Below are 20973 nucleotides of genomic sequence, written 5' to 3' on the forward strand. Positions count from 1 at the left end.
ACTAATGTGACCGGGGTGATCGATGGTGGGCCTGGACTCAGTGAGCCGAAGGGCTCGTTTACACTCTGTATCTCTAAACTAAACTGCTTTTCATTCTCATTTCACAGACTTGGTGAGCTTTTCCAACAGTTTCTGTTTCTTAGTCGATTTCCCAATAATTGGATCATAAGCTTTTCACCGCAAGACATAAACTAAGCTAAATTAAATAAGCATCAGCAAATGCAAGTATATTCTATACAATGACTACAAAAGCATTACACATTGATGAATAACTATTCCAGGTGCTGTAGAATGCAAGATTTTTTTGCAAGATAAACCGTAATAGATTGTAACCACAATATGAAGAGGCCATGTAGAATGCTGGAGCCAATTGCAATAAGTGCTCATGCTTATCTGATTGGCCTGATGGCAAATATTTGATGAATAATAAGGCCAAAATAGTTCTGTCTGTATTCTTTTTTTCATTTCTTTGTTACTTTTCAAAGAAAAATGTAACAGGATCTTCAATGCACAGGGGGGGAGCAAATGGGGAGTTTAACATGCAACTGGAGATGGTTGTACATTGCCTTTGACGTCAATGTAACGGACAACTGCCCTGTGCATGAACCTACTGTGGGCACCAACTAGATAGTGAAGTCTTATATGTTCACCCACAATACACGATTACAATGGAGCCATCCACAGTGTACAGATACATGATAAAGGGAATACAGATACATGATAAAGGGAAAAATGATTTGTACAAGATAAAGTCTGGTAAAGTCCGATCAAAGACAGCGAGATAGATATTAGCTCAGGACCACACTCTAGCTGTTGGTGTGATGGTTCAGTTGCCTGATAACAGCTGGGAAGAAACTGTCCCTGAATCTGGAGGTTCCTAGCCTAATGCCCAATGATCATTCTCCATTTTGAGTGATCACTGCCTGAAATTCAATTAGGGATTCCAGTCTGAAGAAGGGTCTCGACCCGAAACACAACTCTACCACTGCACCACTGTGTCGCCCTTCCTCAAAACATTTCTAGTATGTTCAGCTCCCATAGCCTTGCCCAAACTAACTTTGATCCCATTACACTTCTTCTTCCTGCGTATGGCGTGCACAGCCTAAAGTTGTAGGACAACTTGTTCTATTTGATCTTATTTGATTGTGCACGCTGGGTTGACTGCATTTGTCGAAATAGGGTGGACCAGGCAAAGGTTGCAATCTCCCACCCCCCATCTCATTACACGCATTTCCCCAAATGACCATTACCAAATAAAATAAGAAAGGAAATAAACTATTCTGTTTTAATGCCCTCCTTGATCTTTCTCCTGTGTATCCAATAACAAAGCAATGATGAAGAGTTATCAAACTCTGTGGAGAACTAGACAATCCTGGAAGTTACAACAGCAAATCGTCATACAAGCGTTTGATTTAGTTTAGTAGCTGACCACAGCATTTGCCATTTCTGCTGAACTTAGACCTCATGACAATTAGATGACTGATTGAAAAGTACAGGTCTTTGAGCTTTGAGGGAGAGAATTAGTCCCACATCTCCAATTCTTCTGCATTTCCTTTCTCTTTATTACCCTGTTTAACCTTGATCAGAAACAACAACAAAAAAAACCAACTCGAGTCTGTGCAGCGATCAGTATTGACTAGTCTGAAGCAAAGATTTGGCCTGAACGCTATCAGCCTCCATATTGAACCATTATTATTGCCTTAGAGAACTGTCTGAGCAATAAATAATGAATTGTGTAACTCCAATCCAAGATCAAAGCAAGAGATTTAACTGGGCAAATAACCTGACAGGCACTAAGAATATAAGCACAAAATGCAAATGAAGCAAAGTTTATAAGGAAGGGATTCGAAAGTAGGAAATTAAAGGGGAAATTAAAACGGATAAGAAAAAGTAGAGAATGAATGGCAATAGTATAAATTCTACACTGATGGGTGAAGGTCAATGTACAGAAAGTCTTCTAGACCACCCTATCTACCTGTAAAGCCACTTTCAATGAACTATGCAACTGCACTCCTGGATGAAACAGGTAGAATTAAAATAGCAGGTACACAAAAATGCTGGAGAAACTCAGCGGGTGCAGCAGCATCTATGGAGTGAAGGAAATAGGCAACGTTTCGGGCTGAAACCCGGAAGGGTTTCGGCCCGAAACATTGCCTATTTCCTTCAGTCTGAAGGGTTTCGGCCCGAAATGTTGCCTATTTCCTTCAGTCTGTTTAAGAAGGAACTGCAGATGCTGGAAAATCGAAGGTACACAAAAATGCTCCATAAAAACGTTGCCTATTTCCTTCAGTCTTAAGGGTTTTGGCCCGAAATGTTGCCTATTTCCTTCAGTCTGTTTAAGAAGGAACTGCAGATGCTGGAAAATCGAAGGTACACAAAAATGCTCCATAAAATCATTGCCCATTTCCTTCACTCCATAGATGCTGCTGCACCCGCTGAGTTTCTCCAGCATTTTTGTCTACCTTCGATTTTCCAGCATCTGCACAGTTCCTTCTTAAACAGAATTAAAATATGGATGACAGAAAATGGACAATGGTTGTGAATGAAACTGCAAATAACAGGGAAATAATCCATTTAGATAACACGGACAATGACTCGGGTGTACAGCCATGTATTTCATAAATTCATAAGTGATAGGTGCAGATTTTGGCCATTCAGCTCAAGTCTGCTCTGCCATTCAATGATAGCTGATCTACCTTTTCCTATCAACCCCTGACACCCGCACTAATCAAGAATCTTTACCCTAAAAAGATCCATGGACTTGGCTTCCACAGCCTTGTGTGGCAATTAATTCCACAGATTCACTACCATCTGGCTAAAGATATTCCACCTCATCTCCTTCCTAAAGAGACATCCTTTTACTCTGAGGCTATGTCCTCTGATCCTAAAAATTTCTTAAATGGTTTTTTTTAATCATTTTCTGTCATTTGCGCTTTTCATTCTACATGCATCACTTCTGCCACTGGGGAGGGAGATTGCAACCTTCACGTGGTCCGCCCTGTTTCGACAAATGCAATCAACCTGGTGTGCACAGTCAAATAAGATCAAATAGAACAAGTTGTCCTACAACTTTAAGCTGTGCACGCCATACGCAAGAAGAATTCTCTCACCTCACCTTCTCACCGACTTGTGAAACTCCATATAAACAACATAATTCACATTACTCACGTTATATCTCCATTATTTCATTGGATAAGGTTAGATAATTTTCTTCCCTGAAGGATAATAGTGAACATTTGTTTTTCTGTTTTATTACAATCTAGTAGTTTCATAGACATCATTGTTGGGGCGAGTTTTAGATTGCCACTGTTTTTAAGTGCCTGGACTTAAATTCTCCCTTTAAACTTCATTTGATCTTGGTCTCCAGATAATTGGGATATGCCTCTGGGTTTTCAATAACAACTGCTGTGTAAGCATATCAGCAAAGGAAATATTCCAAAGAGCTATTGAAAAATGACTATCACAGACTGGTTTATATTAACCATTGATGAGAATGTAGAAAGCATGATGAGCAAGTTTGCGGATGACACTAAAGTGGGCTATAACATAGGTGTAGAAGGTAGACAAAAATGCTGGAGAAACTCAGCGGGTGCAGCAGCATCTATGGAGTGAAGGAAATAGGCAACGTTTCAGGCCAAAGCCCTTCTTCAGACTCCTTCTTCAGATTTCTTTCGCTCCATAGATGCTGCTGTACCCGCTGAATTTCTCCAGCATTTTTGTCTACCTTCGATTTTCCAGCATCTGCAGTTCCTTCTTAAATAGCAATGTGTAGAGTTGTGAGTCTGTGGAATTCTCTGCCTCAGAGTTGCGGTGGAGGCCGGTTCAGCGAAGGAAGGTTTGGTATGACCTTCTGTGAATGGCAGGAGGCTGGGGAGTGTTGTAGAGCAGAGGGATCCAGGAGTGCAGGCACATAGTTCCTGGAACGTGGTTTCACTGGTAGATAGGCTGGTTATAACATGGTGCCCATGCGGTGCCCAGAACATGGCTATAACATGGTGCCCAGAACTGAACACAATATTGTAAATGCAGATCAAAAATACAAGGAGTGTCCCACCCCAAAACCTCCTCTCTCCATTTCCTTCCACAGATGCTGCCTGACAGGTTGAGTTCTTCCGGCACAACTAAGCTTGAGAGGAGACAAGGATGTTATGAGGATGTTGCCAGGACTCGAGCTATAGGAGGAGGTTGAGCATTCCTTGACTTTATTCCTTGGAACGCAGGATGAAGGGGTGATCTTATAAGGTGTACAAGCCTATGAGAGGAGTAGATCAGGTAGATTTTTCTTCACACAAAATGTGGTAAGCATATGGGACCAGCTGCCAGAGGAGGTAATTGAGGCAGGTACATTTACAATGTTTAAGAAACATTTGGACAGGTACATGGATAGGACTGTCACAGGAAGAGAGATTGAAAAGACTAGGCTTGTATTCACTGGAGTTTAGAAGGATGAGGGGGAGATCTTATAGACATATAAAATTATAAAAGGACTGGACAAGCTAGATGCAGGAAAAATATTCCCAATGTTGGGCGAGTCCAGAACCAGGGGCCACGGTCTCAGAATAAAGGGGAGGCCATTTAAGACTATGGTGAGAAAAAACTTTTCCACCCAGAGAGTTGTGAATTTGTGGAATTCCCTGCCACAGAGGGCAGTGGAGGCCAAATGGATGAATTTAAGAGAGAGTTAGATAGAGTTCTAGGGGCTAGTGGAATCAAGGGATATGGGGAGAAGGCAGACACGGGTTATTGATCGAGGACGGTCAGCCATGATCACAATGAATGGCGGTACTGGCTCGAAGGGCCGAATGGCCTCCTCCTACACCTATTATCTGTGTGACAGGTCTCGAAGGACATTGGACCAAACGTAGGCAGGTGGGACTGGTGCAGATGGGTCATGTTGGTCGGCGTGGGCCGCTGAACCCGCTTCCACGCCGCATGGCTGTATGACAAGTTATAATGGGATTTAATCTTCAGAAAGAGCAGGGGAAGTAAATTTAAAAGTGACACTTAAAAACGAGATGACCAACCATGCGTTGACGTCAGTTGTGACTGAGGGAGCCACGTCCTCGTTGTCGCTGGCGGCGCCGAGGGGGTGAGTCGGAAAGTGGGCGGGTGACATGCTTCTGAGAGCCATGGGCTAGCCAAATGAAACTGCAATGAATTGACATTAGAAGCAGATGCATTTCAGATTCATTGAAATAACATTTCACCCTTAACTCCACGCGCAGCAGTAAAATTAAACGAAAATAGACACACAAAATGCTGGAGTAACTCGGCGGGTACAGGCAGCATCTCTGGAGATTGCCGAAGGGTCTCGACCCGAAGTTATGCTGCCCGAGCCGCTGCGTTACTCCAGCTGTTTGTGTTTATCTTCGGTTCAAACCGGCGCCTGCATTTCCTCCCTGCACGGCAAAATGAACGAGCTATTTTCGTTTAAATGAATGCTTCATCAGAGTCGAAGTGGCCCAGCTCTGCGACTAGCAGACAGGCTTGCTGGAGCATTTTCACACGCTGCAGAAGAACACACGGCGGTCGCTGGCTGATGTACGAGGATTCTCTGGGCTGCAGACAGCACAGTCTCGACGCGAACCGCCACCCATTCCTTCTCTCAATTACTCCAGCATGTTGTGTGTTTCGACATCTCCGCTGTCAGCCAGCATCTGCAGTTCCTTCCGACACAAACCTCACGGCGTTTATACTGCTCATTCAGAAGGCTGTCTAAACTGGACATGTTTGGACTGGAATGTCATTTTGTCGCCAAGGAACTTGCATTATCGAAAATAAATCACACAGCGTCGCTTTAATAAAAAATGTGGCATTTGCCCAAGAGTCAAGTGTGTTTAATTGCCAACGGAACAATGAAATCCTTACTTGCTTCTCTTTAAACTGCTCCACTAACCCAATAATTAATAATACCCTATATATATATATAATAGCCATAACTGTGCCAAAGCCAAGACAATTGTACAACCAGCGATACAGATCAAACGATGAATTATGACGAAGATAGGCACTAAATGCTGGAGTAACTCAGCGGGTCGGGCAGCATCTCTGGAGAGAAGGAATAGGTGACGTTTCGGGTTGAGACCCTTCTTCAGACTCTGAAATGACACCCGTTCCTTCTCTCCGGAGACGCTGCCTGTCCCGCTGAGTTACTCCAGCATTTGGTGTCCGTCCTCGGTGAAGACCAGCATCTGCAGTTCCTTCTTACACACAATGGATTAAAACGTACAGTTGCCGTCTTTCTCGTCTCTCGCTGGCAGTCTAAGAGGCAATGCACCTTTTATTCCACAGATCTGGTGAAGAGGGGTCTCTGGGGGACAATTGAAGAGGAGGGGGTGGAAGGGGGAGGTCCCGCGGTTGTTGTAGCGTTCCCTCCCCGAGCACTGACGTCTCCCGTGCAACGAGGTTGGTGTTAAATCCACCAGCAGCCGCCTCCCATTTCTCAGTGTGTGTCTGCCAGGCGGCACGACAAGGCAACACCTGTGGCTGAAACAACAAGGGCTGGACACTCGCCGCCGCCGCCGCTGCCCACACTCAAAGCCACACATGGATCAGCAAAGTTTCACTTGGAAGACCTGCCCTATGAAGGGGGAAGAGGGCATAAGCGAATTTGGTTGCTGGATATCGCGGGCTGCTTCTGCCCAACATGCACGGAGCTTCTAAAGGTTAGAGGGCTATCAGACTGGGGACTGGGTTCTCTCTCTCCCTGTGGAGAGAGAAGTGAGGGAGGGGTTGTCAGAGACGCCGCTATGGACATCGCCGCCGCCAATGGCACCTGGAACGACTCCAGCCCCGGCAACGGCACCGAGCCCACCGACACCAAATTCTTGCAACCCGAGTGGTTGATCATCCTCTGGGCTCTCGCTTACTCCACCATGGTGGTCGTGGCTGTCTGCGGCAACCTGGTAGTCATGTGGATTATACTGGCCCACAAGAGAATGCGGACGGTCACCAACTACCTGCTGGTCAACCTGGCCTTCGCCGAGGTCTCCATGGCTGCCTTCAACACCGTTATCAACTTTGTATACAGCATCCACAACGACTGGTACTTTGGCGCCGGCTACTGTCGCTTCCAAAACTTCTTCCCCATCACGGCCATGTTCGCGAGCATCTACTCCATGACCGCCATCGCGCTGGACAGGTGAACTTTCTAACGGGGGTTCGAAACCCCAATTCCCTCCTGGGTTAATCAAAGTCGCATCCCATTGACTCCCTCCCCAAATGCATCAACCTCGCACGGTTCCCGTGCGAGGGTGATGCATTTGGGGAGGGAGACCACAGAATTAGAGGAATTGAGGTGGTTTTACAAAATGATCAGGACGGAACTGCAAAAAAATTGAAACCGAAGATAGACGCAAAATGTTGGAGTAACATCTCTAATTAATTTGTTCCACATTTCCGCCTACATCTCTCATCCTCCCCCTCCCCCCCCCCCCCCCCCCCCCCCCCCCCCCCCCCCCCCCCCCCCCCCCCCCCCCCCCCCCCCCCCCCCCCCCCCCCCCCCCCCCCCCCCCCCCCCCCCACCACCCCCCACCCCCACCCCAGTCTGAAGAAGGGTCTCGACCCGAAACGTCACCCGTTCATTTTCTACGGAGATGCTGCCTGACCCGCTGGGCTAGAAACATAGAAACATAGTAAATAGGCGCAGGAGTAGAGGCCATTCGGCCCTTCGAGCCTGCACCGCCATTCAATATGATCATGGCTGATCATCCAACTCGGTATCCCATCCCTGCCTTCTCTCCATACCCCCTGATCCCTTTAGCCACAAGGGCCACATCTAACTCCCTCTTCAATATAGCCAATGGACTGTGGCCTCAACTACCTTCCGTGACAGAGAATTCCAGAGATTCACCACTCTCTGTGTGAAAAATGTTTTTCGCATCTCGGTCCTAAAAGACTTCCCCCTTATCCTTAAACCGTGACCCCTTGTCCTGGACTTCCCCAACATCGGGAACAATCTTCCTGCATCTAGCCTGAAGATTGCCGAAGATAGGCACAAAAAGTTGGAGTAACATCTCTCATTCATTTGTTCCACATTTCCGTCTATCTCTCGTTTCCTTTTCCTCTCCCCGACTCCCAGTCTGAAGAAGGGTCTCGACCCGAAACGTCACCCGTTCATTTTCTCCGGAGATGCTGCCTGACCTGCTGGGTTACTCCAGCATGTTGTGTCTACGAGCTATCTAGCGGAGCAGGTCAAGGGGCAATAGACAATAGGTGCAGGAGTAGGCCAATCGGCCCTTCGAGCCAGCACCGCCATTCTATGTGATCATGGCTGATCATCCCCAATCAGTACCCCGATCTTGCCTTCTCCCCATATCCCCTGACTCCACTATCTTTAAGAGCCCCATCTAGCTCTCTCTTGAAAGCATCCAGCGAACCTGCCTCCACCGCCCTCTGAGGCAGAGAATTCCACAGACTCGCCACTCTCTGAGAGAAAAAGTGTTTCCTCGTCTCCGCTCTAAATGTCTTACCCCTTATTCTTAAACTGTGCCCCCCTGCTTCACGAATCCCTGGAGACAGCGGCATCCTCAGATAGAATCGGTGGGTAAGAAGCATATGGGATACTCAACGTTCAAGAATGAGGACAGGACGGCATGAAGTATTAGACAGACGGTGGTTAAGAAAGCATGCGAAATCCTCGCATTTAGAGTTCACGTCCAGAAAAGTACAAAATATTAGGTGGGTCATTCATCGCGGTGGTTAAGAAAGTACGAGATTGAGTAGTAGGTTCATAAGTTATAGGAGAAGAATCAGGTCATTCGGCCCATCAACTCTACACTGCCTTTCAATCATGGCTGATCTATCTCTCCCTCCTAACCCCATTCTCCTGCCTTCTCTTAGAAATATCTGCCTTCTCTGTCCATGGAAAGTCATCAAATAAGCATGGAACCATCAACTCAGCAGTGAATTGAATTCACCGATTGAATTCACTCCACTCGTTGGGATTTGAACCAGCCTCGCCATCTTCGTGTATAGGAATGAACTGCAGATGCTGGTTTACACCGAAGATGGACAGAAAAAATGCTGGAGTAACTCTGCTGGACAGGCAGCATCTCTGGAGGGAAACTAAAGATATGGAAGTGTAAGGTGTGAAAACGGCAGAAAATAACTATCTTAGTCCATAAGAGATAGGAATAGAATGAGGCCATGCGGCCCATCGAGACTACTCCGCCATTCAATCGTGGCTGATCTATCTTCCCCCCTCAATCTCATTCTCCTGCCTTCTCCCCTTCAAGACCAGAAAGGTCCAAAATATTACACAGATCACGGATTACGGTGGTTAAAAAGGCAAGCGAGATACTCGCGCTAGAGTGCAAGATCTGAATGGTATAACATATTAGATCATAGAGGTTAAGGAAGCACGCGAGATACTCGAGTTAGAGTAAAACACCAGAAAGGTATGAAATATTAGATAGATCACAGCGAGCCCAGTGTATTCCGCCAGATCAGCACGCTACAGGGACCACCAGGAATGGGGCAGAAATGTTCCAGGATACTGGAGAACAGGGAGATGGATGCGCCGAGTTGCTAATCTGCAGCAGAGGAGGCTGATAGCAGAGTTAATCGCGGTTAATACAATTCCCCAAAGCACATAGGGAAGCTCTCGTCTCCACAACAGAGATCGAGGATGAAGGGAGGCAAGTGTGGTGGAAGAAATGTAGAAATGTAGTCGGGTTCTGGAATTCCGAGCCCGTAAGAGCGACATGGACAGAACATGTCGAAGCAGTTCACGGGTGAACCCTGATCCGAGTCAGACACGGGGCCAAAGTTATTGTGGGGGTTGGTTGGTTTTAGAGTAGTCCAACATCTTTCGTTCAGATGGGAATTCGTAGAATGGTCCCAATCCAATCCTGATGAAAGGTTTAGGAATAGAACTGCTGATGTTGGTTCAAACCGAAGATGGGCACAAAATAGCTGGAGCAGCTCAGCGGGACAGGTAGCGTCTCTGGGGAGAAGGAATAGGCGACGTTTCGGGTCGAGACTGACGAAGGGTCCCGACCCGAACAGTCGTCTCTCTATCTCCCCCCGTCCCACTTACATTTCTCCCCTCCCCAGATGCTGCCCGACCAGCAGAGTTCCTCCCGCATCTGGTGTTTTGTTCAAAATACCAGCATCTGCAGTTCCCCGAGTGTCCAATTCACACATACAAAATGTTGGGTTAACTCAGCGGGTCAGGCAGCAACTCTGGGGGGGATAGTGATTGGTGACGTTTCTGGTCGGATTCATGTTCTCCAGAGATGCTGCTTCACCCACTATGTTACTCCGGCACTTTGTATTTTGTTGGGGGTTAAACAGCATCTGCAGTTCCTTGTTTATTCCCCAATTGGGAGGTCATTTTCTTTTCTTTTCCTTTGCAACCTGAAGTCATGGTCTATCCATCTGCGTCAACCAGTCCGCGTGTGTGTGTGTGTGTGTGTGTGTGTGTGTGTGTGTGTGTATGTGTGTGCGTGTGTGTGTGCCGTTTGGTCTACCACGCCACACAAGAGTCCTTATCTCGCCACAATGTCCCCGAATCTAATCTGAAGAAGGGCCTCGACCCGAAACGCCACCCATTCCTTCTCCCGAGAGATGCTTATGCTGTCTGACCCGCTGAGTTACTCCAGCATTTTGAGACTATCTTCGGTGTCAACCAACACCTGCAGTTCCTGTACAAACACACTTCATTGTACAAAGTTCGGCCCCCGGTCTTAATGCATTCCTCCTGCTCTGCGCTATCTTTTCCAACGCAAAAGCGCTCAACCTAACCCGGGTATCTGGCAATCTTACACATTGCTGTGTTATCATTATACCCAATGCACACAGACTCATCAGAAAGTTGGTTTGAAAAAAATCTGCAGATGCTGAGATTCTGACGTAATAACAGAGCATGTCGGATCTTTGGCAGTCGATGGATATTACGTTAACATTTTCATTGAAATTCTTCTATCAGAGGCAGCCCCCGAGGGTGGTGTCGCGCCGAGCACTTTTTGGAAAAAGGCTGGCTGCGTTTTGTGAGAAATTGGGGGGTAAATTTAATTGAACACAGATGGGTTTTAGCTGGAGAAATCAATTAATTAATTGCACGAATTGATTGGGGATGGATGGAACTGCAGATGCTGGAGTCTTTCTTGAGCAAAACACAAAGTGCTGGAGGAACTCAGCGAGCCAGGCAGCATCTCTGGAGAGATCCTTCTTCAGACTGAAAGGCATTTTTCCGTGACTGGACCCATTTCTTCTCTCCAAAGACGCTGCCCGTCCCGCTGAAGTCTGAAGAAGGATTTCGGCCCGAAACGTTGTCTATTTCCTTCGCTCCACAGATACTGCCTCAGCCGCTGAGTTTCTCCAGCACTTTTGTCTACCTCCGCTGAGTTACTCCATCATTTTGTGTGTCTGTCTTCAGTTTAAACCAGCATCTGCTGTTCCTTCCCACACATTAAGTGCCTTGTTCAGTTAAATTCGGTTTACTTGGCGACGTTTCTTGCCATTTGTAAATATGCAATGGATTTGTCACGTTGAATATACTTGCAAGCAATGAGTTTGTTTTCGTAACAATGATAGCGGCGTCTGGCGCGCTGGTTCTTGCAGAAGTTGTTTAACAGGTTGAACAGGAACCCATCATCCTCATTGGACTGAGTATCGGAGTTGAGAGGCTATGTTGCAGTTCTATAAGACGTTGGTGAGGCTACATTTAGAGTATTGTGCTCAGTTCTGAGCACCATGTTATAGGAAAGATGGTGGCAAACTGGAAAGGGTACAGAGAAAATTTACAAGGATAGACACAAAAAGGTGGAATAACTCAACGGGACAGGCGGCATCTCTGGAGAGAAGGGACATTTCACTCCTCCTCCGGCAGCTCATTTCATACACCCACCGCTCTTTGTATGTATATTTTTTACTGGTGCTATTTTAGATTTCCAGCATCTGCACCTCTCTTTCTATCTATCAAAGCATGGGTCAAACCCAGGTTGGCCCTGTGCTACTGATACCGAACTAGGATATTAGGAGGAGGTTCAGGAGAAATACTTTAGCAAGGTTTCCAAACTGGCTTGTGCAGGGAGGAACTGCAGATGCTGGATAAAACCGAAGATAGACACAAAATGCTGGAGTAACTCAGCGGGGCAGGCAGCATCTCTGGAGAGAAGGAATGGGTGACGATTCGGGTCGAGACCCTTCTTCAGACTGAAAGTCACGGGAAAGGGAAACGAGGGATATAGACGATGATGTAGAGAGATAAAGAACAATGAAAGATATGCAAAAAAGTAACAATGATAAAGGAAATAGTCCATTGTTAGCTGTTTGTTGGTTGGGTCCAAAATGGTTTTTTCTGGATTATTTTGTCCTGTTCATTCTGCACTTCACTGCAATGAGGTATTGGCTCTCTAATATGTCCATTCGCCTTTTGAAGTTACTGAGAATTATAACGCAAGACAGCCCAAAAGCAATCAGCTTGAAATACACTGATGAGAGTACTCCTTGGGGACCCCCGGACAATATATTTTCAGCTCTTTACATCCTGCCAAACTCAATAATCCTACTCATTCCCTTCCCAGTGCCAGAATAAAAACCACCCAGGAGAAAATGTAATTGAAACACCTTATCTGCATCGCACTGCTTGGAAAATGATGACTGTGTTTATTTCTCCACTGGAATCAAATTTAGAAGAGCTTCAAGTAAATGCAAAGTTGATTGAGACAAGAGGGAAAAATCGAATATCATCACGTTTGAAAAAACATTTGGACAGCTATATGGGTAGGTAGACACAAAGTGCTGGAGTAACTCAGCGGGACAGGCAGCATCTCTGCAGAGAAGGAATGGGTGATGTTCCCACACATTTTGTCCAGGTACATGGATAGGACAGGTTTAGAAGGATATGGGCCAAACGCAGGTAGGTGGGATGGTAGGACTAGTGCAAATGGGGCATGTTTGTCAGCATGGGAAAGTTGGTCCGAAGGGCCCGTTTCCACACCAATATCTTGTTGGTAAAAATCATCTTCTGGTCGACCTTATAACCTGGAGGTACTAGGAAACAAGGAGCTGCAGAGGCTGGGAATTTTAATCGAACAACCCCATTCTCCCATCTTCTCCCCATAACCCCGATTTTTCAAATAGCTTCATGTGGCTGAGAGGGGCTAGTTTAAAGGGGATGTTCGGGACAAGTTTCCCCTCCCACAGAGAGTGGTGGATGTGTGGAATGTGCTGCCAGAGGTGGTGGTGGAAGCAGATGATAGTGGTATTTAAGAGGCTTTGGGTGGACATGCGGGGGGTGGAGGTGTATGGATCACATGCAGGCAGAGATTAAGTTTAATCAGGGATTATATTTGGTACCGACAGTGAACCAGAGGGTCTGTTCTGTCCTTTGTTCTACGAAGTGTAACAAGATCAGCAACAAAAATTGATCTGGACCCAAAACATCACCTGTCCATTCCCTCCACAGATGCTGACTGACCCACTGAGTTACTCCAGCATTTTATGTGTAACCTACTATTGCACTTGCCTTTCTATCTTTCAAGGAAGGGGTCAAACCCAGGTTGGCCCTGTGCTCCTGATACTGAAGAGAAGGTTCAGGAGAAATTCTTTAGCAAGGTTTCCAAAATGGCTTGTGCAGGGAGGAACTGCAGATGCTGGTTTAAACCGAAGATAGGCACAACATGCTGGAGTAATTCAGCGGGACAGGCAGCATGTCAGGAGAGAAGGAATGGGTGATGTTTCAGGTCGAGACTATTCTTCAGACTGAAATTCATGGGAAAGGGTAAACGAGAGATTGATGATGTTTACGGCAAGTTTTGGAATGGCATCTGTTTATTCCTATTCTGCAAGGGGAAGGGTGTATAGCGTTGGCTAATTGAAGGAGAGGGGTTGAATATCATGAAGGCAATTGAAAATATCAAAATCAAGGGATTTGAGTCGAAGGATACAAAGTGCACAAGGCATGCAGAATTCGATTACAGAAAGCAAATGAGAAGAAATGTAATTAGTCAGAGGCTGGTGAATCTGTGGAATTGATTGCCGCAGAAGGCAGTGGAGGCCAAGTCAATGGATATTTTATAACGTGGAGATTGACAGAGACTGGTGATTAGCACAAGTGCCAGTGGTTACAGAGGGAAGGCTGGAAATGGGGTTGAGAATGAAAGGTAGATCAGCCATGATTGAATGGCAGAGTAGACTTGATGGGCAGAATGGTCTAATTCTGCTACTATGAATATCAGGAAGGTTCAGAGATGGACACAAAGTGCTGGAGCAACTCAGCGGGTCAGGCAGCATTTCAGGAGAAAATAGATAGGTGATGTTTCGGGTTGGGACCCTTCTTCAGTCCGATTGTATGGGGGAGGAACTGGAAGATAAACAAGACCAGCGTCGAGACGTTGCGTACGCCCGTCGTGGAGGTGCGTATGGCGTCGAGGCGGCTGCGGGCCGGCAGGCCATTGCCACGCGGAATTTTTGGACAGTGTCAGTGTTTCGGAGCCCCGCGCGATGTCGGGACCGGCTCCGCACAACTCTATACGGCTCCGGCGATCGAAGTGGGACCGGCCCCGCGAGGCCGTAAGGCTCAAGCAACCACGTTAGGTCGCGCTTGCCGCATGCAGTCGCAAGCTTGTGAGACAGGCCCTTTAGATTCAAGGTGCTCAGAAAGACTAGTTGTCTTACAGTGTTGCTTTACAGTGCCAGAGACCCAGGTTCGATCCTGACCACGGGTGCGGTCTGTGCAAAGTTTGTACGTTCTCCCTGTGACCACGTGGGTTTTCTCCTGGTGCTCTGCTTTCCTCCCAGACGTGTGGGTTTGTAGGTTAATTTGCTTCTGTAAGTTGTCCCTGGTGTGTAGCATAATGTACGCACGGTCATTGGTCAGGATGGACTCAGTGGCCAAAGGGCCTAATTCCATGCTGTCATCTTTAAACTAAACCAAGATGATGAGATGCTGTCATGCAGCTGCAGCAGTCATTTGCATTGTTCAATCACATAGTAAAATATCACAAGTAGCTTCCCAAGAGCAATGTTGAACCAAATCTGTTACCAAGCCACAGAAGAAAACATAGAAACATAGAAAATAGGTGCAGGAGTAGGCCATTCGGCCCTTCGACCTGCACATCCATTCTATATGATCATGGCTGATCATCCAACTCAGTATCCTGTACCTGCCTTCTCTCCATACCCCCTGATCCCTTTAGCCACAAAGGCCACATCTAACTCCCTCTTAAATATAGCCAATGAACTGGCCTCAACTACCTTCTGTGGCAGCAAATTACACAGATTCACCACTCACTGTGTGAAAAATGTTTTTCTCATCTCGGTCCTAAAGGATTTCTCCCTTATCTTTAAACTGTGACCCCTTGTTCTGGACTTCCCCAACATCGGGAACAATCTTCCTGCATCTAGCCTGTCCAACCCCTTAAGAATTTTGTAAGTTTCTATAAGATCCCCCCTCAATCTTCTAAATTCTAGCGAGTACAAGCCGAGTCTATCCAGTCTTTCTTCATATGAAAGTCCTGAATCCCAGGAATCAGTCTGGTGAACCTTCTCTGTACTCCCTCTCTGGCAAGAATGTCTTTCCTCAGATTAGGATGTTAGGATGAAAGCCTATTGTATATTGTCACCTCTCAAACACCTCCCTTCCGCCAGTCAGTGCTGGCAAGGCCAGAACCTATGAGGAGAAGGCAGGACAATGGGGTTAGGAGGGAGAGATAGATCAGCCATGATTGAACGGCAGAGTAGACTTGATGGGCTGAATGGCCTATTTTGCTTCTATCACTTATGAGATGATGCCCACTGCCAAAAGTTGAGCCTCTTTTCCACATTTTAAACACATTCAGAGCAGAAAAGGTTGCAAAATTGTCTTTGTATCATCCTGGGCAATAATGGGATATGTTCCTAAAGTGATTCAAGATTCTTGACTGGAGTATTTGGAGAGACATAATATGACTGGCTAGCCCCAGGGCTGACAAAGACATTGTACTGCAGAATTTAATTGCTATGAAATTTCAATTGGAATCGGTGAAAACAAAACATTTAAGTTTATAAAAAAAAATAAAAAAATTCTGGTTAAAAAGTAAGAGAGAGCTGGCAGACGGTAAATCTAGGGGAGAGATTCAGTTACTTGCAATGAGACATGATTAATAGGACCAGTGGACCTCAGGTCTGTGCCCTTATAAGGTTAGAAGAAACTCCAGAAGCACATTGTACAATACATGAGACTTGACGAGAGTGCAGTCTTCGACTAAATAGTTCCAAAACTTTTTTATTTTATTTTATTTTTTATAAATAAAGAAATCTTTGTGCCATTGCTCGTACAGCAATTGAAATAATTATAGGAAACACTCGTATATTAATTACACAAAGATTACAATCAAATTTGTCAAGCACACTCCTTGCACGAAGTGTATTTGACATGGTTTATCCTCGACATATCAGATGTTTTAAATCAGGAACTGTAATTTGTCTGTCAGGAATTTTGCACCCTTTTAATAATTGGCACTCGGGTAAACAATTGGAAGAATAGACATGCATTTCTGTAACAATTCTCACAACATTAGCTTCCCCCACCCCGCACCAAAGTCTTTCATGAACAATGACATATTTTTGAAGTGTCGGCACTGTCATAATGCAGGAAAACAGCAGTCAAAGTTAGACACAAAATGCTGGAGTAACTCAGCGGGTCCGGCAGCATCTCTGGAGAAGAAGGAATAGGTGACGTTTTGGGTCGAGACCCATCAGGTCGGGAAGAAGGACCCGAATTTTGCCATTTAGAACAGAGACGAGGAAACACTTTTTCCTCACAGAGAGTTGTGAGTGTGTGGAATTTTCTGCCTCAGTGGGCGGTGGAGGCAGGTTCTCTGGATGCTTTCAAGAGAGAGCTGGATAGGGCTGTTAAAGATAGCAGAGTCAGGGGATGTGGGGAAAAGGCAGGAACGGGGTACTGATTGGGGATGATCACCATATAACCATATAACAATTACAGCATGGAAACAGGCCATCTCGACCCTTCTAGTCCGTGCCGAACACGTATTCTCCCCTAGTCCCATACACCTGCGTTCAGACCATAACCCCCCATACCTTTCCTGTCCATATAACTATCCAATTTATTTTTAAATGATAAAAACGAACCTGCCTCCACCACCTTCACTGGAAACTCATTCCACACAGCCACCACTCTCTGAGTAAAGAAATGACGGTGCTGGCTCGAAGGGCTGAATGGCCTACTCCTGCACCTTTTGTCTATTGTCACCTTTCCTTTTTCTCCAGAGATGCCTGTATTTGTTACAATAGATTCATGCTCTAAACAAAATAAATAGACACATAGTTGTATATCCAGAATTCGACATCTTGTGCACATTGTGCAAACTAAATTTTGTGTGAAGTAGTTTTTACATGGCGTTAACTCTTCCAGCAATGTCCTTAACAACAGCTCTGAGGATATAGCTCGCCAGGACTTTTATACAAGCTAAATATGAGAATTCAAGATCCTCAAGAATTAGCAATGGCATCGACAAGACTTCACTGCTCATTCACCACAGATGATCATCCAGGGGCAATCAGATTAGCTCCGCTGCCTTCAGTTTAGTTCAGGGTTACAGCATGGAAACAGGCCCTTCGGCCCACAGAGTCTATGCTAACCATTGATCGCCCATTCACATTAGTGTGTGCGTGTGCGTGCATGCGTGCGTGTTCGATCAAGGAACAGATAGGGTAAATATACACAGACTTTTACCCAGAGTAGGGGAATTAAGAACCAGAGAAAAGAGGGGGATGGGGAGAGATTGTGAGGGGGATGGAGAGAGATTGTGAGGGGGATGGAGAGAGATTTAATGGGAACTTTTCTTTTACATAAAGAATGATATATAAATGGAACGAGTTGCCGGAGGAGGTAGTTGATGCAGGTATTACATTAAAAAAAACATTTGTGACGGGTACATGGTTAGGTTTGGAGGGATTTGGGCCAAATGCAGGCAGGCGAGACTAGTGTAGATGGGTCATGTTGATTGGCATGGGCAAGTTTCCACACGGTGTGATTCTATGCGTTCTATGTTATCCCACTTTGTCAACCGCTCCCTACACTCTGGGAACATTTAAAAAAAATGTTGCCGAGGCCAATTCTGCATTATAAATTATATATTATATTATAAATCTGCACGTCTTTGGTACGTGGAAGGAAACCGGAAACGGGGCACCCATAACAAAACCACACTGTCGCAGGTACTAACTCTATACAGACAACACCCGAGGTCAGGATCGAACCTGGGTCTCTGAAGGATCAGCTGTGCCACTGTGCTGCCATTTATCACTCTTTCCCGAAGGTTAACCTTACTATCTATTAATCCCGAGCAATGATACTAAAACGCCCATGGAGATACATTCTTTTACATCTTTGATGCTAATTGGAACATCGGTACAGATGTATCATTCTGTCCCTCGAGCCTAATGCACCATCCTGTTGAATTATCTGACCTACCTGTATTCCACTGACCTATGTCAGTGCTAGTTTACGAGCCCTAATAGGGATTATAAATGGATTGTGTACGACACGTGTATCAATAATCCATTTGGTTGTACATTATCTTAATTCTCTGAGGAAATGGATTACATATATCTATCGTAACAAATATTTTACATTAAGTGAAGAGTGTAAAATAAAAACTGTGCTACATTAAGGGTTTGGTTAATGGGCAAAACTCCTTTGAGGCCAATATATCTGTCAGTGGTACCATGCCTAGAACTGTGTACCACAGTGTACAACCTACTCATTCACAACGTAAAAACTGAGTGGCTGAAGCAAGCATATAAAATAATATTTGATATTAAATAATCAATCAAATATCAAACTGACAAAATGCAAACCGTGTAGAAATATCTGTGTGGGAAGGGACTTCAGATGCTGGTTTAAACCGAAGATAGACACAAAAATGCTGGAGTAACTCAGCAGGACAGGCAGCATCTCTGGAGAGAAGGAATGGGTGACGTTTCGGGTCGAGACCCTTCTTCAGACTGAGAGTCGGGGAGAGAGGGAAACTAGAGATATGGAAGGGTAAGGTGCGGAAAGGACAGATCAAAGCAGAAGATGCTCCAGGAAGTGCACAATGGTTCATTGTTGGCTGAGGGGAAAGGTGACAACGAAGTAGACAAACCGTAAAATTAATCAGGAGGACAGTGAAACTAGTCGGAGAACTCGGGATGGGGGAGGGATGGAGAGAGGAGGAAAGCAAGGGTTACTTGAAGTTAGAGAAATCAATATTCATACATCTGGATCGTAAGCTGCCCAAGCGAAATATGCGAACAAGGACTAATGAAAAGGCAATTGACTAATAAAACCCTTCAATTTATTTTTATTGGTTTTCTTTTCATAGCCATTTCTTTTTTATGCTGGTCCTTATTTCTTTTGCTTTTTCCTCCACTTCCAGTTCCCCCCTACTCTCCCAACTACAATCAGCCTGAAGAAGGATCCCGACCCGAAATGTCACCCATCCATTTTCTCCAAAGATGCAGCCTGACCCGCTGAGTTACTCCAGCACTTTGTGTCTATCTTTGGTGTAAGGTCAGGTTCATATCCAGGCATGTGGGGCTTTGACAGATGTGTTAACAGATGCACCTCTCCGCTGCTCTCTTCGGTATTTGGAACTGGATCACTGGTGCACAGCAGATATGGCTAATCAGTATGGAAGGGTTGCACATGCATGATCTAGATGCCCTCAACACTGGCACACAGGGCACTTTTTGTGCATCTGCTGCCTTGGCGGCAATAGGGACATAATATTCCCAGACTGGGCAAGTGTACTTGGCGCTAAAGTAAGATAGGGAAGGTTCATTTACTGATGAGTGTGATCCTATGTTGCAGTTACAAGCTCGCGTTATAGGAACATAGAAAATAGATGCAGGAGTAGGCCATTCGGCCCCACGAGCCTGCACCGCCATTCAATATGATCATGGCTGATCATCCAACTCAGTATCCTGTACCTGCCTTCTCTCCATACCCCCCACCCCCCGATACCTTTAGCCACAAGGGCCACATCCAACTCCCTCTTAAATATAGCCAATGAACTGTGTGGCCTCAACTACCTTCTGTGGCAGAGAATTCCACAGATTCACCACTCTCTGTGTGTGAAAAAAAATGTTTTTCTCATCTCAGTCCTAAAAGATTTCCCCCTTATCCTTAAACTGTGACCCCTAGTTCTGGACTTCCCCAACATCAGGAACAATCTTCCTGCATCTAGCCTGTCCAACCCCTTAAGAATTTTGTAAGTTTCTATAAGATCCCCCCCTCAATCTTCTAAATTCTAGCGAGTACAAGCCGAGTCTATCCAGTCTTTCTTCATATGAAAGTCCTGACATCCTAGGAATCAGTCTGGTGAACCTTCTCTGTACTCCCTCTATGGCAAGAATGTCTTTCCTCAGATTAGGAGACCAAAACTGTACACAATACTCCAGGTGTGGTCTCACCAAGACCATGTACAACTGCAGTAGTATTTTATAAAAATCATTCCACTTGCTAATCATGTCACATCGAACACAGGACTATTTTGTACCAGGGTGTATTTGCATGCAAATACATCCAGAAGTGGTGTTTTGAAGCAAATGATGCAGACTTATTAATAAATGTCATCAGAACCACTTCCTGAATAGTTAATTTCCTGTTCGTTAGTCAGGAAAACCGCAGGCTTTAATCATAGAACGATTACAAGACACAGGGTGCAAACGTATCGATTCAAGGACGACTTCATTTGTATGAATGTTGTCACTCATTTTTTTTTTAATTGGAAAAAAAAAAACTGCAAACGCGAAAGACAGGACAGGCAGCATGAGTGGAGGAAATAGGCTAAATTAATGGTGTTTCGAGATGGTGGCCTTTCATCAAGACTGAGAGAAGCATGTTTAAGAAGGAACTGCAGGAGCTGGAAAATCGAAGGTAGACAAAAATGCTGGAGAAACTTAGCAGGTGCAGCAGCATCTATGGAGCGAAGGAAATAGGCAACGTTTCGGGCCGAAACTGAAGGAAATGGGCAAACT

General features: G+C 45.5%; 1 protein-coding gene across 2 annotated transcripts in view; it reads left to right on the forward strand.

The window, feature by feature from the left end:
• Positions 1–6412: 6412 nt before the first annotated feature.
• Positions 6413–20973, forward strand: part of LOC129713339 (substance-P receptor-like) — a 35753-nt gene continuing 21192 nt past the window's right edge. Inside the window, exon 1 of one of the 2 annotated variants that reach the window (XM_055662323.1) lies at positions 6413–7141. In XM_055662323.1, coding sequence (XP_055518298.1) covers positions 6750–7141 — 392 coding nt within the window. In that variant the 5' untranslated portion in view covers positions 6413–6749. The remainder of the gene's footprint in view (positions 7142–20973) is intronic. The other variant, XM_055662322.1, reaches the window with a different exon arrangement.

The sequence above is a fragment of the Leucoraja erinacea genome, chromosome 35 (assembly GCF_028641065.1).
Source record: "Leucoraja erinacea ecotype New England chromosome 35, Leri_hhj_1, whole genome shotgun sequence".
In the NCBI taxonomy this organism is placed as follows: domain Eukaryota; kingdom Metazoa; phylum Chordata; class Chondrichthyes; order Rajiformes; family Rajidae; genus Leucoraja; species Leucoraja erinaceus.